The sequence below is a fragment of the Trachurus japonicus genome, chromosome 21, assembly GCF_045865225.1.
Source record: "Trachurus japonicus isolate A0001 chromosome 21, Traja_1.0".
Taxonomy (NCBI): Eukaryota; Metazoa; Chordata; class Actinopteri; order Carangiformes; family Carangidae; genus Trachurus; species Trachurus japonicus.
Window position 1 is genome coordinate 21,680,263 of NC_140927.1, and position 25,750 is coordinate 21,706,012.

The window sequence follows — 25,750 nt, forward strand, 5'->3', positions numbered from 1 at the left end:
ATGCAGGAAGTCATTTTCAGGCCTTTACCTCATGTACCTCATCAACAGCCGTCAATTGCCACCCCACTGAACAGTCAGCACCAAGTGAGAGGCTGCACTTTGTCTTTGAGCCAAAAAATCTCATTTTCACTAAACACCTAATCAGTCCCATTCATCTGGCTCTGGTTCCCCAGTTCCCCAGTTCTACACCTGGCTGTGGAGTCTTTAATTACTGAGAGACAGGCTTTGTCTGATCCGGAGCCAAGATTGGAATATGAGCATCAAATTCGGAAGGAAATCATACAGGCTCAAACCAATTCAATTACCCACCAATCAAAGTAGAAAGGCCTGTAATTGCAGTGAAAGGGTAACAATGAGAACCTCCGCTTCAGTCCGAGCATTGATGGTATTATTAGCAAGGAATAATGCTTACCTGCAGGGGGTGCTATGCTCAAACTATTAAATTTCACTGCGGCGAGCAATCTTACAGATCACAGGAAAGCTTTTCTTTTTCTATTTTTTTTTTTATGTGACTATAGCCCTCGGTGAGACATTACCTTTTAATTTCATGTTTTTAACTCTGCTATTATGTCAAATTGTGCATGAATATGGTGTTTCTGAGCAGAAAGTGGATGTGACATTATGAAAAGATGGAGCATTCAGACTGTAATGTGAGTTAGAAAAATACTATTGTAATACCACTTTTACACTATAAAAGAAGTAGCAGGGAAGTAAAGGAAAGAAAATTCCACTTAAGACCAAGCTATCAAAAAGATCTAGTTATAGTTACTCGTGATTATTTTTCCCCAAACCTTTGTTAAATTCTGGGATACATCCATGTCTGTCTGGTGCTGCGTTGCTACTCCAATATCAAGTCTGTGCATTGTGGGAGTTTGTCTGCAGAGCAAACAAACAAATAGCAATACAACATCACATGCTACAGCAGGTCAAACTAAACAAGTCTGGTTCTCAGAGTCTGTCTGAGTGGTGCACAGGAACATTGTGAGTTCACACAAAAGAACAACATGCGTCCCTCTCAGATCAGTGAGGAAACATACGTCGCTTCTTATTCAGAGATGAAAGGCTGCCTTTAATTTCACTCAGTCAGTCAGTCTCCACCTGCTCACATTTCCCTCCCCTTCCACAGTGAATTGTGAATGATTTTAATATGTATTTGTCATCTGCTCCCCCCCTCGTCTTCCCACTGCATCCAACGTAGTCATTTCAAGCCTTAGACCTAGAGATGTATAAAAGCCCAGACAGAGAAATGGAATTGCGATGACAGAGGCAGAGAAATATAGAAAGCTGCAGCTGGATGACAGAACAACACCCCACCCTCCCTTTCTCCATCCATGGCTGCAGAATGGGATAGTTTGGGACAACTCAGGTACAAACTGACAACTTCAATTTTGCTTTCCCTTTGGTTCTTCTCTTTTTGTCTGGCTACATTTGAAGATTGCCAATCACGACATCAAAAGAGAACGCTGCTGTTGTATAGTTTGTTTTCCGAATGTAACCTTTCGCTGCTCTGCAGTCATTCTCCATTTCTCAGATTCCAAAAAATTCTAACTCATGTACGGGGAATGTGCACACACATAGACACACACACACATACACACATGGATACATGTACAAAGAGGAAACAAACAAAATCAAACAGCATCAAACAGTATCAAAGTGAACATCAGTGTCCTTCATGGATTGTGTGATGTTACAGATTATTTTCTGCCTGGCTTGGCACAGCTCTGATTTTTAAGACAGTGTAGATCTGATTTGAAAATAAGATTTTGATATTTGGCATGCCAACTTCACAGCAATTAATTTCACACCAGGGACAGGACTTGAGACAGGATGGGAAAAACACACCTTAATGGCTGGTCAGAAAAATATTGGGATAAATGTGTTTACTTATTTTAATTATCAAAGCAAACATAATTAACACCCCTCCCCCTCCCCCCTCCCCAGTTTATTTGGATGGTATCTGTAGGCCTCAGCATTTTCTGTACTGTATCATGCTCTGGAAACAGTTAAGAAACGGAATAGACAAGTCAGTAAGTGCACCGTCAAATGGTTTGTAGAGCTTGACCAGATCCTTGAGGATGAAGTTACAGTATAGTCTTCACCCTGCCAGAAGCGTGCCTCTCCAGTGTCCACACAATTCATTATTACTGATGTGGCTCTGTAGGGAGTCCATCTCTGCAGACACACACTTGTGCTCACACACAGAACACAGAAGCTACGAGGTTAGCAGAATATTGTGTGGGTCGACTACTAACTTGGTGCATAGTGTACATGAATGACTTAGGGCAGTAGTGAGAAGTAATGGAGGCCAAAGGATGCATAGTCACTGGAGCTGCACTGACAAACACACATATATGCAGCTTTATCTTTGCCTCAATTGCTTTAACAAATGTTAATGAACTAAAATCATTTCATGGGCTCCTACCCTGAGCAGAAATTTGCACACGCTTGGTTCTGAGTATTTTCCATCTTTATTTACTGACTCTGAATTAGCAAAGGCAGAAACAGTGATGATGCAGCGCAGATATAATTAACACCCTCTCTGGTACTTTTTCATGTTTTACTGTTTTACAACATTGCATCACAGGGGGTTTATGAAGCAGGAGCAAACTCTTTGATATAAAATGAACAAAAAAACTCTACAAATGAATACAAAGTATGTTCAAATAAAAGAAAAAACTACAAGCAGCAATAAGCAGACACTCCTGCAAAATTCAGAGGCAGTCGCAGAAATTAAAGCAGCCATGAATTGTGTGCTGGAAACCACCCTCATGGTTTAAGATTTCCTGTGCCATGTGGCAGCAGATAAGACACATTGTCACATGTTTGTTTGTATTCTTCAATCAGGACTCAAACACATAAAGTTTGGAGTAGTTTGGACAATGCATACTGGAGTTATAATATCACTTCCTGTATCGTGAGTTAAATAAAACTATGAAACCCAAAGAGGAAATCAGCAAAATCAAGAATGGTGTAAAATGAAACATACATCACAAAGACTAAAGGAGACAGGAAGCAGATGAGGAAGCACATGTTAACAGAGTAGCATGGGATGGCTGTAGTTATCTGTGGTTGCGTGAGGTGCTTACTGATGCTGGTGCTACAGATACTGTACAGACTACAGATATGTGTCGAATCCCAGAACTCAATGGTGAAAAGCTAAGTTAAGTTAGTTGTTTTTTTACTAGCTGTTTTTGTTTTTGAATGAGGACAGATACAAACAAGACAAGACACAAATCCATTTGAATAAATAACTCTGAATAGAACAATATAGGAAAAATGAGGTCCAATCAACAACCACAAAAAAACAACCAACATCAACAACTAGAAATTAATGAATGAAATTAATTTGTAATGCTATAGACAAACAACTTGTACCAGAAATACCACTGTGGTGTTTAGCAGCTTTAACAGAAGCAACTTGGGAATATTTTTTTTCCACGGGAATAAAACATGAAAAAGTCGATTGGAATCGGGGTAATGGATACTTTTTATAGGCGTAGTCTATAAATGTTTTTTTATTTTTTATTTTAATGCTCGTTGTAATGTCTCTGATGTATTCCCACTGCATCTCATTGTTACTGTTATTGATGAAGACTGTGAAATGAAACATCATTTTACATTAAAGATGCTTTAGGACACAACCCACAGTTGTAAAATCAACACGATGAAGCACCAAAAACAAGCTCACACCACCTAACAAGCAATGCTCTAAAGTCCTGGCCAAATTCATTATAATTTTAACAATGGCTGTGTCATGTGAGAATAACTAAACGTATTGTAGGAAATGAACTCTAATTAGAATATATATTGAAGAATTAGGGCTGCCTTTTAGGAAAAAAGAACGGTACTTATTTTGTGCTAAACAAGGCTAAAAAGAAATTAATCAAAAATGATCCTGAAAGCAGTGATCATCAGTGCCCCATCTTTTATAAATAATAATGGGAAAACATTTTCTTCTGTCCTTTCCCCTTGTCCTACAACATCAGGAGGAGCCATACCTACACAGCATGACGACTTTTTGACTGTATTGGAGAAGGGCACGACTTCTACCGCATCTATCACTCTGCATGGGCCGAAGTTGCAAACTGTGTTCTCAAGTTCGTATCAGTCCCTAGTTTTTCTATCAGAATGTATGACTTCAGAGTCTTCCTCCTCTTTTTCTTCAGTTGTAATGTCGGAGTCACAAGCACAAGAACTGCCACAGGAGACAGAATGACAACTTTACTTTGACACTTACAGTAAGAATAAATGCAGCGCTGCATTACAATGAAGAAACCATTTCCTTCATGCTGTGTGAGAGATGGAAACAGCAGAATCAGAGTTGAAAGTGTAAGAGTGAAAAGACTCCTTTCATGTAATGTGGCAGTAACATTAGGATTTAAACAAAGATTTGCTCCCGTGTACGGTAACAGCCGACTGCAGGCTAAACGCTTTCTCGACCGCTCTTAACACTAATGATTCATAAAGCCTCACTGCCACCTCAACTTGACAAATGGCAAATGTCAGCGGCATATTCTCCTGGTAGGCATAATTTTATTAAGTGCAAATATCACTGTGCTCCTTAGGAGACACTCAAAGGTTAGACCAACAGCTGTAGCAGTTTCATGTGTATTAGCCGGGATTTTGCAGCAAGTCAGGCTCCCCTGAGTTGATGGACACAACCAGTCAAGCATGAGGACGGATGCTCTAAATGCAATAAGGAGAAGCTCAGGCTAAGATCATGTTTATTTAAAAGCCCTGGACAATAACCTAATGGGGGACAGTAAGGCAAGGGGGAGGAGAGAGGGAGGAAAACAGTAAAGAGAAGAAGGAGAGAGAGGATGGGGAAAGAGAGAGAAAATGAGACTGGTGGCATATAGAGGGGTAGATCATTTTTTCCTTTTATTGGCTGTGGTAATTTGTTGACTCACTCATCCATGCAGAGTCTTTATGTTTAATGCAGGCCTCCAGAGGGGAAGGGAGAAAAAAGGAGGGGTGTAGGAAATGGAAAGACAGGCAATAGGGGGTTAGGGGGTACCCTGAGAGAATAGCCTCCACCTCTTAGTGTGAAAGACAGAGGTGGATGAATGTCAACCCCTAAAGTGGGCCTCACATGCTAATGGGGATTTCATATTGGCCTGACTGTGCTCAATACACCTGCCAAATAATTGATGGAAATACTCTAAAGATCAATGTCTACAATTCCGGCTAAAGACCAGTTTGACCTTACAGGTGGTGAGTATGTATAAACTAAACATTATTTATGGCTAATTCAAACAGGAAAAGTGGTTAATTTAATTAATTAAACCATTCTGTAGGATTTCTTATACGTATTAAACTGCATCTAATTGATGAATAAAGAAACTCATCGGGCAGGTTCTCCTTAACTCCCAGTTCAATGTCATCCAGCTGTCAGAAGCATGTCTAGGCTTTGACATGTACTGTGGTCTGACACCCATCATCCTCACCCAGCTGTTACTGGCATGCCTGCCCTGCCCTGGCCCTCAGAAGGGTCATACCCATGTGGACAAACATTGGTGGCCCACTGCTGGCAACGGCCCCCCGCGAGTCCCATTTACAGAGAGGGTTACTACTGTCTGCTCTACTTAGAGACCTGTGAACATCACCCTATCCTTAACAGCCACTGACTAAGACTGAAGCCTGTAAGATATCGTATTTTTAGTGTAGTTTAGTGTAGAGTCATACTGTGAGGTTTCGTAGTAAATAAGTGTTAAAATGTGTAAGTTTTCGAAAACTGTGGCAGATATTCAGATCTACTTAGAAAAAGTTGTGGAAGATACGAGTAGCGAAACTGAACAGGATGTTGACAGCACATGCTGGGTTTGAGCACTGAATAGCTTATAACACTATATGCATGCACAACAACCGTGAACTTACCTAGGCGGTTACCTGGAGGAGCTGTAAGTGAGAACGCTAATGTCTGAATCAGTTGGACCAGGCATTAAATGGACTTTAATCAGCTGGCTCTCCAATGCGAAGTCTGTGTAGTAAAGCAGGGGAAATAGAGAAAACAAAGTGTCCCTCCTAAAACAGGACTGTCTCTTTCTGTCAGGGCCAATGCTAATATCAATTGATAAGTCTGTTGTGTGCTATGTGTGTGAAAGGGCAGCTCCATAGTAGCAGGTTCAGATCTGCATCTGGATGTGTAGGTTTGACCAAGCTAGTCCGTCACTGGAACTGACAAATTACCAAAATCAAACCAAGAACCAAAGTACATTTTGGATTTGTTATTCAACTGTATCTGAGGAAGGTTTTTGGTGGAACACATCTGTGGTTATTTCACTGCTCTAGAACAGTATTGAAACACTTTGCAGACACACTTCTGTATCTAAATGCTAGAGCTGCATGAATGGTCATGTGATATACATTTTTGGGTGAGTTATATCGTATGAACTGAGATCAGATGTGATACCTAGATTTAAAACTGGCATGTAGCTTAAGTTTTACTCTTTTCAACTCGTCAATATGTCAATGATATTGATCCTTGCTGCAGCTTGTGCTTGTAATCCAGTAAATGATGAACACAGTGAGTAAATAAAACACTTCAACACTTCCTGCAGTGGAGTGGGTCTAATTGTAGCGAAGTAGAAAACAAATGGTTTGGGTGGCAGATCATCAACTGTTCCAGCACAAATAATAACCACTGCATTGTTATTATTAGTGCCACAATTATACAACAGAAATCAGCATTAATGGTCTGTAATGCCTTGTTAAGCACTGTGGTGCTGTTCTTCAAATCCCTAATAAAAAGCAGAATGTTACCACTACAACTGCTTTGACACAGTCTTGCATCGTATTAATTTACAAACAAATATGAGATTAACATTTAACACTCTTTTTCTTTACTTTCATCTATTTTTGGGGGCCCGCTTTGATGGTTTACAACTCCTTGTTTTACATGCTAGAGATGTTACATTTCTACAATCAAGCATCTCTTGGGTATAGGATGCGATAAATAAAAGCCTGGAGCCATATCTCCAGCTAAAGAAACTGATGTTCATCTCATAAAGGAATCAGCGGACTGTTCCATACACCCTGCTGCCTAAAATAGCACGTCTCTGGAGCACGATGTACACGATGTGCAAAACATCTGCGCCCCTCTATGAACCGTCCCCAGTGTTCAGTGAATTCCGCCTCTGGAGCATGAGTATGCACACAAACACACACACATACCAAGGCCAAGATGTATTTCCACCACCCAGCTGGTCTGTGCTGGAGCTCCTTAGGGTGTCTTTAGGGCTTGTGTCTACTGTAAATGTGTATGTGCACACATGCATTTGTGCATTTGTGTGTATGCATGCGCACGTATCCACGTGCAAAATCCCCAGCCACTTCCCAGTATCACTCCTCAGCACTCTCTCTCCACCAGCACTGTCATAAGATAATGTGACAGGGTGTCAATCAAACCGGGGCCTGGGGTGCCATGGCGACAAGAGGGTTTTTGGCGGAACACTTTTGTGAGCAACACCAGGGAGAAGGCAACAGCAGGGGCTGCAGTACAGAACAAATCAACTTAACCACTGCCAGGTCTCACACATCTCTTCTCCTGTTTTTTTTGTTTTTTGTTTTTTTTCCCCCAACAATTCCCCTCCGGCCACTCGATTCATCCATCCATTCTCCTGGTCTAAATCCTGACCCCTGTAAGACACGGCTCAGTGGGGGTCGCATGCAGACAAAATGTTCTGCCATCCCCTGAGAGAGTCAACCCTGGCATCTAGTGGATGACCTGAGTATCCATCCTGTCTCTGTGCCCAGGGGCCTACGCTGTACAGTAGGCTAGCTGGATGCTGCCACTCTTCCACCCTGAGCTGTGATGTGTTATGATGGCTCCGTCACTCTGGAAGGCAGGGCCACAGACACCTGTGGAGGCACCGGGTAAAGATGATAGAATCAGACAGGACTTAATCTCTGGATCTGTCCGGGAGGACGGTTGAGGGCTGCAGGTGTTGGAGATTTGTTGAAGTTGTTGAATATGTGGTTTTGAGTTGTTGTTATTTGTTGTTATTAGGTTGTTTTTAACTAGATTTAAAAGTACATTCTTCCTTATTATGGATATGTTAGTGAGTTTGATATTCATACCTGACTTTCCTGTTTCCTCAGTTTTTTCTTTTATCTACACTTAAAGAGGAACTAAGTAGGATTATTCCTGTGGCTATGCTACATTTTTACCTTAATTAAAAAGCTCCGGAGTAATTGTGAAAGTTAACTACATGACTTGTGACTTCTTACGACCTCTCGTCTCTGTGGCACTGCGATACAAACGCACTCCGTAACCCATAATCTTTTGTTTATGACGCTTAAGACTACACAGATATACACATCTTAGCATTGTAATATAATGTTATCCATTGCTCCATGAATTGATTTTTCACCGGGGTGAAAAATCAGGAGGGTTAGAAAAACAACAGAAAAGCGACCAGACTTGCATAGTTCCTCTTTGAATCTCCAATTCTAAACCTTTCTGACCCTAACCCCTAATGGCAAACCTTGACGCTAATCCTAATCTTTAAAAATGAAATATCACTTCCAAGAACACTTCAGTGGTAGTTCCCTAGGAGAAGACAAAAACCATGCATTCAGTCATGCAGGTTTCATTATATATATGGAAAACAAAGGTAAACAACAATATGTCATACTATACTGACTTTTGGTCCAGAGAATCTTTTGGAGTACAGCCTGATGGAAACAGCAGGCCTTGTCCCCAAGTAATATGGATGTGACATTTGTGGCATTTACAGTATATCGTGTTATTGAACAAACAACACGAGTAATCTGAGGAGGAGAGTGAGCGCAAATGTGTAGCTATGCCATCACAGCAACATTTAAAAACAATGAGAACAGACAATGCCTGCCTGCAGAGGTTCTCAATGGTTACTACGTGATGGACACTGGTCTCCTGGGTGCTCGTCTTGATGTGAGAGCCCTTATCATACAGGATCACCATTCCTCCGGCCTCATGTAGAGAACAAAAGAGTCCTTCACCACCAGCTATCTAAAAAAGTGCAGAGAACTACACTTACACACACACACACCAGTGGTTGAATTCAGTGTGTATGAAGCAGAATCTATTTTAACCCAGATGTAAGGAATGACAGAGGGAATCATTAAATATGGGACCTGCATGAAATATGGCTTTTATGCCCATTTCGTGAGCCACAAAGGAATGTGAACACAAATTAGTGTGCAGTCATGCCTTCATGCCTTCTAGAAGCACACTGGGATTGTGTTTTGTTTTACTCCAGCTGCTTTTAGATTGACCCTTGATTTTAAAAACAAACACAACACAAATACACAGAAACAGGTTCTCAGTCAGTATAGCACCATAGTGGATTCAGGCTAATTTCATAATTCAAATATATATCTAGTATCATGTGTCATTCTCATTCTCTCTGAATGCAGACATTTAATAAATTACTGTGACAGGTGTTGCAATATAGGTTAATTGTAAGAAGATACATTATTTACATAGGCCTACATACATTTTTTATGGATATATGTTTATAACATATTTGAGATACTGAGTAAAATTTGTATAATTTTATATATGTTTTAATATGTACACATATTGCATATATGGCTAGTCAATAGGCCTATACTTTGCATACATATATGACATTTGCATAATGGGAGATACAGCACAATCAAAAAGTCTACACTTTATGAAATACAATAAGACTTATCTTCATTTCTTGCTGAAAGGGAAAAGACTGTTTAGAATAAAAGAAACTGCAATGACCAATTTCCCCTGTCTCTGCGGTCTTTGAAAAGACTGTGAAAGTTATCTCTGACACGTTGGCAGCCTAATGAAGCTGCAAACTTTTTTTTTCTGCAGAAAATAATACTTCACTTAGAGTTTGTCGCACATCTTCTTTAAGAACAAATTGACTTTGTTTTACCATAAGATGCTTACTTTGCACTTAGGCATCATTATTATAATATGTCATCTCATCCCTTTTTTTTTCTGTAGGCAATGGATATTAGCCGCCATCTTAGCTCTTTAAGTGATAGTTTCTTTGCTCCTGCCTGCTGTGTTTCGCCTCATTAATGCAAGCTATTCTCCATCACTATCCTCTGCAAAGGGACTCTCCTCATTCGGGCCGCAGAACTCTGACAAGGATGAAATTACTTATGGCTTTCACACCTAATTAAAGTGTAGATGGCTCACCTTCAGTAAAGTTGACTGTATTGATGTCATTCTTTTACAAGACAAGGCTTTGACTGTAAGTAGCGGCACATAGGGTCCTGTACGTGGTGCTTTTGAGGATATTTCTCAGGTAGTCCTCCAGTGGGATCTGTCAGACAGAGTCCAGCTGTTTTTGGCTCAGCTGTAGACTGCCTACATAGCCTAATTACAGGACCGGAAGTACCACGCTAATATAAATATTACTGTAAATAAAGGTTGCAGTGAGGATTTTAATTTAGCTGCATTGCATGATGCCTTCAGAAGCATTTAAGAAAAAATGAAAAATGACATAACCGCTCTTTGAAAGTTGAAATACTGCATCATTAAAGTTTTAGGAGCTTGCAGCGTTCAGTATGTGGGCTACCTCTCCTCTTCCTTTAAAGATTAGTGTTGGATGTGCCCACTATCCACCGTCTTGGGAAAAAAAAAAGATAAGAAGAACAGCATTTTGTTAAATTTGAGACTCAGAGTAGCAACGATGTTTGTTTTACCACACTCTGCAAGATTTAATTCGGCTGGAAGTTGTTTTTTTTTCTTGAAAACCTTCAGTGGGCTTGTTATATAAATGAATTTCCACTGTCTGCGCGAACATGCTGCATTTTTCCAAGCTGCTGAACAGAAGGAAATGAGAGACAGAGCTGAGGAGAAATTGAGTATCCTCAGCTGAGAAATGAACACTCAGGGATACAGACAAGTGATGCGTAAAAATAGGTTCCTTGCTTAATGCCAGTTTTTGAACGTGTATCTGTGTGTGTATGTTTTGTGGGCTTCTGCTCATTCTTGTGTGTGTGTGTTGGACAAAAGGCGAGTAAATTAGCAGTTCTTACATGCAGGTTGGCAGGGGAAGCTTTAGAAGAGCCTTGAACATCAGCAGCAACTGATGAAGACCTTGGAAGTGCATGAAACGCCGTTTGATTTCCCACGTGAAGTCCCCGTGGCACAGCTCAATTGTGAAGAGATTTGGATTCAGCACCTTTGAGGGGAGCATTTCAAAAGGAGACGGTTCAGCTCCACTGCATCAATAGTCGCTTCCAAGAACTTTAGAAGGGATGAAACACACATAACGATACAGTACTGTCTTTAAGTTTGGCAAGTGTGATAATAGGAAACTTTTGATCAGAAAAGGTGAAGCTTAGAGCTTTATCCAAATAATGAGTGAAGAGCGCTTTTTAAAGCGGTTCAGACAGGGCGTGTGACAAGTGATGACTCACTACCTGGTTTACAGTCAATTATATCTAACTCACCTTTGTTGTAGATGTCTGTTCCACCTCTGGCACCAAGACAAAAATAGGAATGTTTTCCAAGAACGGTGACTTTAATGGAGGGGGAAAGTTGAACAAAAGGAATGGTTCTCGCTTCTAGAAAAAGCAACAAAGGTTTTTGTAAACACAATAGGGAATAGGTTGCACTGCAGCACGTTGGAATAAAAAAAAAGGGAGAAGCTTCTGGTTTGTATGATTCTGTTTGACTGGCCTTGTGCTTTGCCATCACAGCATCAGGCAAAATAATCAAGTAATCAAGCCTGGGTCACCATACAAAAGGCTCATGACAGAATAGGTCCAACACTTGATTGATAACATCATCACATATCTATATTATAGAGATATACACCCTTTATCAAGACAGTCATTAAAAGGACACATTCAGACCTGTATTTGACCACTTTGCCCAGTCCTCTAAAACATGTGAATATGGCTTAATAAGAAAACAACTTGTTTGTGTAATGTAATTGCATTTTGGTCCCTTTGTAGTGGAAGTTCTTTACTTATAATAAACTCAGGTTGTCACATTGAACATACATGCACTGGACTTGTGATCAAATGTCATGGAATTAACTAGATGGAAATATTAATATGAGGAGATCTAAAGTGACCATTAAATGTGAGAAAAAGTGATTGAAATCACATAGACCATCAGAATAATATTGCTGACAGTCTTTTGGATGTGTTATTTAAGATTTGATGTCCTTTGTAATAGACATAAAAAAAAAACAAAAACAAAAAAAACTCCTTACTTCATTAATCATTACAGTATAGATAACATTCTGTGGGCATTATGTACACAAACTGATTCGTCCTCCACTTTCTGTACGGTCTGTTTTCATAGTGATTGTCTACTTACTGTAATAACCAGACAGAAGTCAAATCAATGTATTTTCATAATCTAAGGCTAATAAATATTTGATGTCTGAGGTCTGAAAAGAATAAACACATTTTACTTTGAGACATTATTACCATTTTTTATTGAATACATATTTTTTTTCCAGATAAGTATACGCTTTAAAATGATGTAATATTTCATTTCTTAGTAGCCTGTGTTTCACATATCTTTGCCTTTCATCAGTAATTTTGTTTTTTCTTAATAAGTCTTTGGATGATATCCTTGTGCATCACCCACTGTGATCAGAGAAAAGAAAACTGTGCCAAATGTGATTAACAGCTAATGATAAAAAACACATGCAGGCTGCATCACTCATCTCAGGACCTTGCGTGATGCTCAGCCATTTCTTTACTTTCACGCCATTTGACCCTGACCTTTCCTATCTGCTGTGACTCTCTGTCAGGCTGCACGCAATCAATGTCTGTCCCCTTCTGTGTGATCACAAAAACAGTGGACCCTCCCTGACAGGGTCTCCACTGGCAGCCCTGTCTCCCTGCATTTGGGCCACTAGATCTTCCATTGGTGATACTGCAACATCCTCCCTCATTATCTCCTCCACTCTGCCCAGCCCACTGGAATTGATGTTAATAACATGAATTCCAACTGACTGACATGGGTGAAGAACCAGGAGATGAAATCCATACTTCATGCATTTTGCATGGGGTGGTAATTAGGCAATATTGGGGGTATTAAATGTTTCTGCAGAAGTATCCATGTTCCAAAATCAAACCCAGATGTAAAAAAGAAAATTGAGTAGATTAAGAATAATGGGTATGTTCTGATCAGATTTGAACAATTTTCTGAGAGAACATATCAACAACAAAGGTAAATGAAGATGATTTCTTTTCACCAACCAATTGCATCCTTCAAAACCTGAAGCTTAACCAGATGGTTAGCACCAACTGTATTTGACTGTGCAGATAAGGGTGATGTTTTGAAGCACGGCCTTAATTATGTGTGCTTTCTTGCTCAATAAGTGTCTGCTTCTCTAACCAACCTTGAGACCCATTTTAAAGGTCTGAGAATGTGCCCTTGACAATTGTCCCCCCCCTCGCCTCTCGTCACCCTGGGCCCCTGGCTCTGGCCATTAAGGAGATTCCTTGTCTTCCCTAAGCAATGACAGGTGAAATGGAGCACAAAATCCCAAAGCCTGCTGTGGGCCTCTCCACAACCTCAGCACCTCTAATTCTTACAGACACTCGTCTTTATATTAACACTTCTTTCTCCTATCCTATGACAGACAGATTACCCGTGTTTGACATATCGGCTGCACAATCTATGACAGAAAAATACAGCGGCAAGTAAAGCATTCGGAATTGCTTTGTTTTCCATTCTGTCTGTCTCCATTAAACTAATAAAGCAAGCATACACTGTGTTAGATTATTAATCTTCAGTGTCTTTATTGAACAAACCCATTCAACGTTGATGGAAAAAAGAAAGTGCAGCCTTGGATTTGCTAACTGATCAAAGCGCTATTAACCTCAAAGAAACACTTCCAACAGCTGAAGATGATCTCCTATATAGCAGAAGTGCTTCATCTGAATATCTCATGGAGGCCATTCCACCTCACCTCATGACCTCTTACTGGGCCACTCCAAAAGGCCGATTTTGCTGGTTTGCAGTCATTCTGTGATAGATTTACTTTGCTATACCACTCCTACACAGAGCTTAAGCAGGAAGACTGTCACAATGACTTTATCCTTTAAAATATCTTGAGGAACTTCTGAATTATTTTTTCCCTTCAGCGACAGGCACATGTGTGGATGAGGTATAGATAAGTCTCTTCGGCATGGTTTTGCACTGATTTATTGATCTGATGTTATATCTGTTCTGCAAAAGGCAAATGAGGGTGGACAGTCAACACCAGGATTATAACTTCATGTCAAAGGCTGAGCCAACAGAGTCGGTAAGAAAAGGGAAAAGAAGAAAGTCAATGGGGTAGAGAAAGAGATTATAGAAACTTTTTACGCAAGACATTTCAATCAACATAGGCCTACAAGTCCGTTCTATATTCAAGTGTCCCACTAACATCTAGCCAAAATAGAGTCCAGCCAACAATTAGTAGGCTACTATAGTTTACTGTGCATATTTATAATGTAACACTGAAATATAATCTGTGAGCAGTTTTTTTTTTTTCTGTTTCACACCCTTATGAAATAGGGGGAAAAACATGCAACAAAACACAAGAACAGCCCACATAAGTAAGATGTCTTCAGCAAAAAAAAAAAAAAACAATCCAGAGATTGATGCTTCAAAGTCATGTGTAAATTATTCCAGAGGAATAACAAACTTTCCAAGCATTTCTCAGTGTGAACCTGCCCCCATTTCTTTGGGATATATGAAGAAAGTGGTCGAGGGGATTTGATCCTCATCTTAAGCCCCGAGGTTCATAACTGTCAGTCAGTCGGTGAGTTCTTTATTCTGTGTAAAAGAGCGATCAATTCATGAGGTTGCACTGCATCATGTGCGCTCCTTCTCCTTCAGTAGTTCATACCCACTTTACGCTCCACACAGCATCACGTCGGCTATTGGCTGAAAACGAGCACGTGGTGGTGACGTCAGACGGGAAGTGCTGGAGCCCGAGCGTGTATGTGTTTGTTTACAGCCTGTGAGACTCTCCGTCTGCACCTCGCCGCCGGGAGCGATATCTATATACGAATGAAAAGCGTCACAGTTTTGGGCGAAGTATTAAAATTACGCCGCGCTTATGACCTACACATCGTCTCCCGGTCGTCTGTCATGTTTTTATACCGTGTGTGAAGGGAATAGCACCCGCTAACCTATCAAGACATGCTAAAGTCACGCTTCACTAGCTTGCTAAATTCCAGGGCACCCTTCACGCTGCACCGACATGTAACCGTCTGTGACAGTGTCATTATTTTCACCTGACTGACACGTCGGTTTTGCAGGTACGCTACTCGCTTCTTTTTTCTTGCTTTTTTTTTTAGCGAGTGAAACGTTTACTCTTGCTCAGTAGCCTGCTGGCAGAAGAAGCTAACATGGGAGTCACACAGACAGGGTGACCTCTCACAACAGCATGTCTCTCACAAGATAAGGTATGAATCCACCCAGTGTGTAAAGACTGTGATTTTATTATTAATACGGCTATATACTGTTTCCCTGCAGCTGTTTACAGCCCATAATCTAGATAGTAACAATAGATATGGTTCTGTCTGCCTGCACTCCTCCTCCTGTTGATACAGAATGACCAAAGAGCAGGTGCATCATGGCATTGTCTGAAGTTTATTGGGATCGCCATATACCCTTGCCAAAGCTTGCTCCGGTCCAGGCCAGGCTCACAGTTGCCCTGGTGGCACTCCTGTGCTTCATAAACAGTTATGACGGGGAGTTTGTGTTTGATGATTCGGAAGCAATCATCAACAACAAGGTACTTCAATGTCACAAACACTGCTGCAGTGACACTGACATTTCCTCCTTGTGTTGCCAAATTAATCCACTTTATAAAATTGCATCAGCAGATTGGCATCCCGCACAGGTTAGTTTGGTGTTGCTGGCATCGGTCTAACTTTGCATTTCTGTTGCAGGACTTGAAACCAACAACACCCCTGAACAACATCTGGACCAATGACTTCTGGGGAAGCAACCTGAGCAGTAACTCTAGTCACAAATCCTACCGACCTCTCACTGTCCTTACATTTAGGTAAGGGATCCCATTTACTGCATGAACTCACACTCACGCAGTGTTATATACATGTAGCACCTACATCAAGCCACTTTAACTCCTTTCCCTCACCATCCTGTTCATTTATTCACCCCTTGTGTTCACAGGCTGAACTACCTCTTGGCAGGAGGTCTGCACCCTGTCGGCTTCCATGTGCTGAACATTGTCCTTCATGCCGTCATATCCGCCCTTATGATTGATGTTTTTGCTATACTGATTGGTGGATTGGCCTACGATGAGAACAATCGGATTTTGAACCACGCTCCCAAGACTTCTTTGCTTGCTGCCCTCTTCTTTGCTGCACACCCAGTCCACACAGAAAGTGTAAGCAGATTTTAAAATCCTTCCTGATAAACTCAGCAAACAGAAACAATAGTGGTAGTTTTGACTTGAGTGTGTGTACAATTTTGGGTAACAGCAAATGCATGCTCCCGATTATGCAAGATTTCAAATTGCATAATTGTGTCCTAATTAGAAAATGCTCTGAGAGAGCAACAACAGCTATTTAATGAAAAACAACATTCCTTTTTTTAATATAGTGCGTCAAATCCTAGGCCAGATCTGCTATTTTTAAAGGTGTGACAAATCTAAAATTGGCAGTGAATGTGACCTTTTCTGAAAACATTCCACCTTTCACAGAGTAATGATGAGTAAAGTTGAAAGTAAATATGGAAAGTTTTGGGTGAGCTTCAATAAGAAAATATCTCTTCTCAGCAGTGTAACAGAACAAATGAGCAAAAGTGTCCAAATGTTGCCCACTTCAATTATTTTTCCTTCCTTAAACTTGCACATATCTTTTTCTCAGAGTGGCCTTTCATACTTTTGACACAGTGGGCGATGTTTCTACATGTTCACTCAGTGAGATGTCAGTGAGATAGTTGTATAAAATGCTTAAGAGTAGTCAGAGTAGTCAGACACTTTAGGTACAATCTGCTCTTGTTATTCTCTATAATATATCTGTACAATGTGAGGAGATGCATGCCAATTGGCATTTTGACAACTGCATCGCATTTAGGCTGAAATGCACCTGAAGAAAAATGGATTATACTGATATTTTTCATCCAACTTGATAGAATATTACATTGGTCATATTATGCTTGCACTGAGTCATGCACAGTGGCTGTACGGTGACCTGCACAGATATTTGTGTCTCAGCACCTGTACTTGTTGTGATTTTGGGCCATGAATACAAACTTTTCTTAACAAGGTGGATCCCTAAAGCAGCACATCATGGCATCTTGACATACCAGTCCAGAGGTTTTAAAACAAATCATGCAGTGGTTCCATGCCAGGAACAAAAGCCCTGTCTCAGCTGGGAGTGCAGGGCCAAGGTACGCGTTGGTAGCATGGCCTGACTATTAGCTGTGTTGGGTTGCTTATTGACCTGCCAGCGTATGTGTGTTTGTCTGTAAAGCCTGGCTGGAAGGCAGCTATTCCCCCTCTCCATTCTCTTTAATCATGCAGGGCAAGGACTGGGTGAGCCCTTGGGGGTGGGAGGCAGGCAGACTGTTGGCTAAGGCCTGCTGTATGTATCAAAGCAGACAACCCCAGGATGCCAACCATACTGTACCCACACACTATATACAACACACAAACCAAGAGGTCACGCTGCTAATGAGTCATTCTTCCTGCCTCTGTTAATAAGCCATTCCGTTATAAATCCATTTGTAACTGGATGCTCAATGCAAAACAGAATATGATGCGATACAAAATGCAAACATAAACAAAAAAGAAACAGATGCATACATCATCATAATGCTGTTTCTGTATTAATGTTTTAGAAAGTTTTTTTTTTCTGTTTTCATTCTGCCTCATGTTTCACATCTTTCATCCTCTCGCTGTGTGTCTCTCTCCCCTCTCCATCTCAATAAGGTGGCTGGTATAGTGGGTCGAGCAGACCTTTTATGCGCTCTGTTCTTCCAGCTCTCTTTTCTCACCTACTGCAAAGCTTTCAACCGAGGTATGTATCTGACACAGCTCAAAGTATTACTCTTCATGTGTACTGCCACACTGCACTGTGCACAGGATTGCCCATCTGTGCTGATGAATATAGCGGCAACATCAGACATTGTGTAGCTGCTTCTTTTTTTTCTTTTTTCTTTTTTTTTTTAACACACCTGTTTGAAAACCTGCATTTGAAGCCTCACATGTCTATAACCACTGGCTCTTGGCTTTGTGTTCTCAGGGAGAGACAAAGATGGCAGGTTTTCTGTCCAGTGGGTTCTGGTCAGCCTCTCGCTCTGTGCTGCAGCGATGCTCTGCAAAGAACAAGGCATCACAGTCTTGGTAGGAAGTCTTTTTTGTAAAGCCATTTAGCAGTGTGTTGATGATTTCATTACATCATAGTAACAATGGTAAACGATCACCAGTGATGCAAGATAAATACTCATGTGTTTAACACACTCTAAAGACAATTGACTTTTATTTCATGTACGTGAAAAACATAAAAGTCTCATGTACAATAGGATTCATTTTGTTGCTGACCTATATAAAATTTTAAATACCATTTCTTCCTCCTTCTCTATGTATTTTCCTCCAGGGTGTGAATGCAGCCTTTGATGTCCTCCTGATCTGTAATGTTAATGTGTATGAACTCAGCCAGAGGCTACTCCTTAGGAAGAATCCACTCGATGTGAGTTACAGTTTATACACCCTCCCCCTCCTTTCTGTCATAAATTATGCACTCCCCTGTATGATTAATGTCGCATCACATATATTGTTTAGGCAAAGCAACATGGATCCCCGTGCTTTGTGATGATGAACCGGTGCTGGGCTTGCCAGTGGCTTAACAAGGGGTGGATTTTTATTTGTTGTGACAAGTCGTCTTATTTCCGTCTTTTTCTCTGACAGGTGAGTGAGTTGTTGCGAACGGGTCTCCTTACACGATTTGCTCTCATGGGTCTTGGAGGACTCTCAATGCTCTATGCACGCTGGAGGATCATGGGAACAGGACCACCAGCATTCACCGAAGTAGACAACCCTGCCTCATTTGCAGAAAATATATTTCTTAGAGTGAGTAAGACTTCATTTCCTTGAATTATTAAGACTGTTTGGATCTAAGCTGCTGTAAATGTACCGAAGTGTATTCAATTTGTACGTAGTTTAAATCCAGTTAAACATCTGATATCTAATCATTTTTTAAATGCAATGATTGACTTTGATTCTGAACTTGAAACGCTGTCCTGCCCTCCTCTTTCCCTACTCTCCTCCGTTCCTCACCCCTCCTGCTCTCCTTTGATTGGCAGATAGTGAACTATAATTACTACTACTCTCTGAATGCCTGGCTGCTGCTGTGTCCCTGGTGGCTGTGTTTTGATTGGTCCATGGGCTGTGTGCCTCTCATTAAGTCAGCCACTGATTGGAGGATGGTGTGGCTGCTGCTGCTCTGGTGCATCCTGATAGGCTTGATAAGCCAAGCCTTATGCTCGCAGGACAGCCAGAGGAGGAGGTAAGCAAGCACAGCCATCTCGCACTCACTGTAGATGAGATGAAGCACATGTTGGCCTCTACAGACTCTCACATGATTATGAAAATTGTATCATATCCACTGCAGTGTGACCACAGCACCACGTCTCGATTGCTGTTAGAGGAGTTTTTAAAATTCTCTGCTGGTTTTAGAGACAGAGTGTGTGTGTAAAGTTTCCTGAGTAAAGGATGGTTTATAGAGTCCACATTTCATCAGATCACATTCCTTCTTTATACAGTGACAGGCTTGACTTTTAAATTGTAATATGCATATGTGTATATAATCCCAAGCCTTTTTCTCTCCTTGCTAGGACGCTGACCCTGGGTCTGGTGCTGCTGGTGGTCCCTTTTCTGCCAGCCTGTAACATTTTTTTCAGGGTGGGCTTCGTCATCGCTGAGAGAGTGCTCTACCTGTCTTCAGCTGGCTACTGCCTACTGCTGGCCTACTCCCTGGGACACTGCTGCTACCGCTGGACCAAATACAGGGTATACCAAAAAGATCACGCCAAAATAAGAGCTGCCACATGGTGCTGACGAACCCGCGATGAGCACTCGGTTTCCAGCATAGATACAACCTGGTGACCTTTCTATTTCTACAGCCAATGGGGTCACACTGTCCTCACTGGTTCGTCTTTTTATTTAGCCACCTGTTTATGCAGCTTTGATGCCTCAGTAGTTCAGTGATGCAGACTAACAGACATGAGAGATGACTAATGACTCACCTATAAAGGGATGATAGCAGCAGGTGGTGTTCGTGTGTTACAGGTACATTTGCAGGCTATTAACTCTCACTCTGAGAAAATGTATTTATTTGAGGTTAAGGGTTATAATGTGCTGAGAGTACATGGCTGTTAAATGTCTTTTTTTTTTCTTCTTCTTTTTTTTTATCTTCCACGTTGCAGAGGCTGCTGTGTGTGTCGGTGCTTTTACTGTTGTGTGTGTATGTAGCTCGCTGTGCTCTCCGCAGTCACCAGTGGCGGTCGGAGCAAAGCCTTTTCACCAGTGCCCTGCCTGTCTGTCCACTCAATGCCAAGGTAGATCCTTGTTTTGTTTTGTTTTGTTTTGTGTGTTTGTTTGTTTGCCTGCCGCTTTGCAGCACACGTCAGCACAGGCTCGTTGTCTACACGTGGAAAAATAAATTGCAGCCGGTTGTAGTCACACTCGGATGCATCTTGTCTTTGTGACTGATTACGCAGGTCCACTACAATGTAGGCAAGAACCTGGCTGACAGAGGGAACACCACTGCTGCCATCAGATATTACAGAGAGGCAGTCAGGTATGTCTCCCCCACATGTGTCTGGCAATCCAGTCAGCTGCTAACAAATGAGCAAGGGGTTGACTTTGTGTTGCCTGTTTTCTGTGGCTCCCAGGCTGCATCCTACCTACGTCCACGCCATGAACAACCTGGGCAACATCCTGAAGGAGAGGAATGAGCTGATCGAGGCCGAGCAGCTTTTGTCTAAAGCTGTTTCTATCCAGTACGTCGTCCCACACACGGGAGTAACACACTGATGATGATTTAATGTCGGTGCTTCCAACACTGAAAAGCTCCTGCTGATGGTATTTAATCTGTGCAGGTCTGACTTTGCCGCTGCTTGGATGAACCTGGGAATAGTTCAGAACAGCTTGCAGAAGTTTGAGGAAGCGGAGAAGAGCTACTGGAACGCCATCCGCTTCCGGAAAAAATACCCAGACTGCTATTATAACCTGGGACGCTTGGTGAGTGGAACCCCAGGGTGTTAAACTGTGTTAAGCAGGTGTAAAGAGACAGTATGCAAATAAGGCTTAAGGTCACATTTGCACTTCTCCATAAACTGAGTTGAGGGAGAAAGAAAAAAAGCTACTGTAGAATGGTTTATTTTATACTGATACTATTCAAGACGGGCTATCCATATTATTGTTTGTCTCTTTGCATGACAGTACGCTGACCAGAACAGACATGTGGATGCCCTGAACGCATGGAGGAACGCAACGGTGCTGAAGCCCGACCACAGCCTGGCTTGGAACAACATGGTCATTCTGCTGGACAACACTGGTAGCAACAAAATACACACAGAGATACTGTAAACACTACAAATAAAAAACAAATATTACTCGTTGTAGCAATGTGGCCGCTTTGCCAAAAAATAAAAAATAAAATAACAACTACATCCCAGAACTTGGTTAAATTGACTGGCAAGTCTTTTACAGTTTTTCTCAGTCGCTTTGCTACATTTCTCAAATCATCCTCGACATTGTGTATGGATAAGACGGTCAAATTGCTTAGTCATGTTGTCAATATAACAGTGTACTATGGAGGGATGTTCTGATGTAAACGTTTTGATGTCAATTATTGTAAATTAGTGTATGTGGGAGATTGTTTGCAAAAGACTGGACAAGATTCACATTTACACATTTATTGTTTGTACTGTAATTTGACAGACCATGTCATGTCGATACAGAAAGGAAAAGACAGAACTGCATAGTACAAAAAAACCAAAAGTAGAAATGTGAACATAGGACTTCTTCTTCTTCTCTGGCTGTTGACCCAGTCCAATCCCTTGTCCTTCTTGTCAGACATTGTAACATCGTGTTGTGCTCCGGCTATATACCGTACTTGCCAGTTGATGCCAGTTGAGACCTTTAAGCTATTTCAGAAAACTGGTTGATCATTTTGCTTCACCCATTTCCCTTCGTTAGAGAAAGTCAAGACTCACCTGGGAGCAATTTACCAATTCAGGACAGATTTAGGAAAAAAGTCAAATGGAAATGTATAGAAATATGCTTGACATTTTAAAACAATTTGTTCAACCATTTTGCATGTAAAGACTTATGTGATGAACTAATGCCTAAATGTTGTGCGGGGTGAGACTATTCAACATAGACCCATTATAATACATTTTGATCAACATGACATAAGCAATTGATAATCTAGGATCATTTGCATGCATGTACCAAATCAAATCAAATCAAATAGCCTTTATTGCCATTGCAACAATATATATTTGCGATGCCACGTCTATTCCAGGGCTAAAAGGACATCATCAAAGACACACACGCATACTCACACAAAAAAGAAATGACTACAATCATACAAATAGTAAAAAGTACAGTCATACAGTTAGTAAAAATCAATATTTTAAGTAGAAGCCTATAAAAAAAAATATCATTTGAATGGATGTACCAAAGCATTTGCAACTTGTTCAAAGAAATGAGAAACTTCTTTTTTGATGTGCACAAGTGACAAAATGATGTGAAGATTGAACAAGTAGTTTTGAGAATTTCAATTCTGAGAAAAGTACCAAAGCGACTAAGAAAAACTGTAATACACAGACTACAAAATACATTTGATGTTTTATTATGTTTTAAAGATATTTTCATTTAATTCATATTTAATATAATAGAAAATAATACATACTAATAATATTTATCTATTTCTGAATGAATGATTCTTATGAGTCACTTTACTTTCAAAGGACTCTCTGTCCCGGGTGCAGTTTGTCTCAGCATTGACAGCCAAGAAACACAGCATTGTTATTTTGGAAAGGCAGGAAATCTAAATGGCCAACAAGATTAGACCGGAAGAGCAGGAATCAGCAATGCTTGAAATTTATGTATTAAAGCTTTGTGTTGTGAGTTTTGAAGGCACTCTTCCCTGCCGTGTGGAGAATGCTCTGATTTCCAAACGCTCGAGCCGTTTTGTCAGAAGCCGCTCCCGTGGGGGCGGAGTCTCCCAGGAGGGCACTGGAACTGTCCAATCAGGGCGCAGTGTGTTCCTGATCAAACGTGGGCAAGCACAGCCAGAACAGCGCCCCCTCAGAGTTCCCCCCACTGCATTTGTTCCCCAAATCTGACAGAAATAATTCTACCCCTCTCCCCAGCTCCCCGCCAAACACACACACAAAAAAAGAGAGAAAAGAAGAACAATAGGTGTCATTTTCAAATGGCAAGGAAATGGGAATATTCTTTTCTCTTTGGTGTTCGCACCCCCCCTCTTTTGTTTTGATCATTACACAAACAAAAGGCAGAATCAGTGTAGATTCAGGCGGATGCGCTCAGGCACAGTCACACATTTAGTCGCATGTTGGCAAGCTGTGTCTGAAGGGCACAGGCCATGACTCAGGACATGACTGTCATTGTCTGTCTGACTGTCTATCTGTCTGTCTCTCTCTCTTTCTTTCTCTCTCTCTGTCTCTCTACCTTCCTTCCTTTCTCTTTCTCCATTTCTGGCCAGACATCAGACGTGTCTGTGACAGAGATCAATAACCCAGTGGGCCTTGTGTTCAACCTTAATTAGGAGACTAAACCGCTCCTCCATGTGTGGAGAAGGAAAAACTCTGCTCTAGACACTGCTGACAAATAAAGCAAGCGGTCAGACTCTCTGTGTACCAGCTGTTATTACCAGTGTATCTCTGGCGTTAGGTTTTTAACTGTGTCTGAATGTTAACGCACAAATTTGTTAGCATATGTGTTGCTTACCATAATCTGTAGATTTCCACAGAAAAAAGATGAGCGTGGTAAACTGTGTGTGCATTACAAAAAATGAATGTGTTTTGTGTTTGTTTCTTCTGTCTTTGAGGTAACTTGGGTCAAGCAGAGTTGATCGGCCGAGAGGCGCTGAAGCTCCTCCCTAACGACCACACGATCATGTTTTCATTGGCTAATGTCCTGGGGAAATTACAGAAATACAAGGTCAGTTTGCATATTATAAACATTTCAAGTCAGATTTTTTTTTTGTGTGTGTGCATTTTGGTGATTTTATTCCTGCCATGATCCTCCCTGTTTGCCATACAATAGGACTTTCACAGATAATTCTGTGTTTTTTTGTTTGTTTGTTTGGATGTTTATTTTGTTTTCTTTCCTCAGGAGTCAGAGGGCTTCTTCCTTCACGCTCTTCGAATCAACCCAAATGCTGCCAGTTGCCATGGCAATTTAGGTAAGGCTTCTGTTTCTTTGCTTAGAGCACTATGTTTACACAACTGATGAGAGATCCTAAACACTCACAAGCCAAAAAAATAATTGTGCGTGTTAGCAGAGGCAATATTTTGCCGCCTACCTGCCCTGAATTGAATGCGCTAAATGAATGGGAATTAAAATGGTTGCTGCTTCTCAGCTTGAAGAGCGTTTTCTGTTTTTCCTCAGCTGTGCTGTATCATCGCTGGGGGAAGCTGGAGCTGGCAAAGAAACACTATGAGCTGTCTCTAAAGTTGGACCCCGAGGCTCCTGGGACCAGAGACAACTACAACATGCTGCGACGCAAACTGGACCAGCTTAAACGCAGCGCACCCTGAGGGAGCCTACAGGGACCCCTGCCTGCCGTAAAACAAATTTTTCCATTGTTCCACTTGGTATGATTTTATCTCACTAATTCTGGCTTTGTACCATTTTGAAATAAAGACCAAGATCTGTGTATCGGGCTCTTGTTTTGCTTTTTTTGTTTTTTTTTAAACACTTGCTCATCTCTTAAAACGAGAAAATGCAGATTTACAATTTGATTTTTTTGTAATTTAAACTCTTTATAACAAATGTTTTTCACAAGACTGCTTGTGTATCAGGTATCTAATTGTGGGGCAGGTGTGCTGGATGCTGGTGCTGGTTACATGGCCGTCTGCACCGCGCTGTTTTGTTGCCCCATATGAAGGCCATGTGGAACTGATCCTCGGTGAACCCCGTCCTCTTTTCATCTCTGACCCTGTGTTGTGTCAGCTGGACAGAGCACCATGCATGTGTGGCTCCAAAGAATCTGTTGTAAAATTTATTTGGGTTGGCCTCCTGTCAGGAGACACGAATGTTCCTATACTCAAAAGCCGCTATAGTTCAGACCAAGAGCCAAAACCTTCATGGTCTGTACATGCACAAGAAAACACAGCATAGTCTTTATACTCAAGCAGCAGGGAAAACACAGCACACTGACTATCTGTGAGAGGCATCAGCTGGTAAGTGTTGACCACTGGTGGGATGATGTGGTTATCATGTTTGTTTTTAATACCCATCTCTTTGTTCCTGAGTGGGATGGCACTCTGAGGTTCAAAACCTCCTTTGCCTCCCCTCTCCCCTTGTAGCCTCTGTAGTTAATAGGAGAAAGGTGTTTGTGCTGAGAAGTTTTTCTGAAGTGTCCAAGAGGAGACGAGGGGTCAGCTGAGACAGGAAACCCGCGGCCGGTGCTGTATGAAAACAGCTCTATAGCACAGAGCCTTCAAAGGGAGATGGGGATGATCTCCCCGGGGACTATGCATGCACACACACACATATATACTCGCACACGGGGCCCTGCTCCT

General features: G+C 41.3%; 1 protein-coding gene across 2 annotated transcripts; it reads left to right on the plus strand.

The window, feature by feature from the left end:
• Positions 1-14,920: 14,920 nt before the first annotated feature.
• On the plus strand, positions 14,921-24,882 carry tmtc4 (transmembrane O-mannosyltransferase targeting cadherins 4). 2 transcript variants are annotated; one of them, XM_085765616.1, is made up of 18 exons: positions 14,921-15,402; positions 15,550-15,734; positions 15,892-16,007; positions 16,136-16,352; positions 17,901-17,988; positions 18,214-18,314; positions 18,568-18,660; positions 18,879-19,040; positions 19,274-19,476; positions 19,805-19,979; positions 20,396-20,527; positions 20,690-20,769; positions 20,864-20,971; positions 21,071-21,212; positions 21,414-21,528; positions 24,052-24,164; positions 24,339-24,408; positions 24,615-24,882. In XM_085765616.1, exons 2-18 carry the CDS (start codon positions 15,573-15,575, stop codon positions 24,761-24,763), a joined length of 2,226 nt encoding a protein of 741 aa, XP_085621742.1. In that variant the 5' UTR covers positions 14,921-15,402; positions 15,550-15,572; the 3' UTR covers positions 24,764-24,882. The 2 variants fall into 2 exon arrangements, with proteins under 2 accessions (XP_085621742.1, XP_085621743.1); XM_085765617.1 differs by lacking the exon at positions 20,396-20,527.
• Positions 24,883-25,750: the final 868 nt, after the last annotated feature.

Bases quoted from the DNA above. Each gene is read 5' to 3' on its own strand.
- tmtc4 (XM_085765616.1), top strand. From the start codon at position 15,573: ATGGCATTGTCTGAAGTTTATTGGGATCGCCATATACCCTTGCCAAAG. The intron at 19,041-19,273 runs GTGAGTAAGACT...TTTGATTGGCAG, and splicing joins CAGAAAATATATTTCTTAGA to ATAGTGAACTATAATTACTA. The intron at 21,529-24,051 runs GTAGCAACAAAA...TCTGTCTTTGAG, and splicing joins CATTCTGCTGGACAACACTG to GTAACTTGGGTCAAGCAGAG.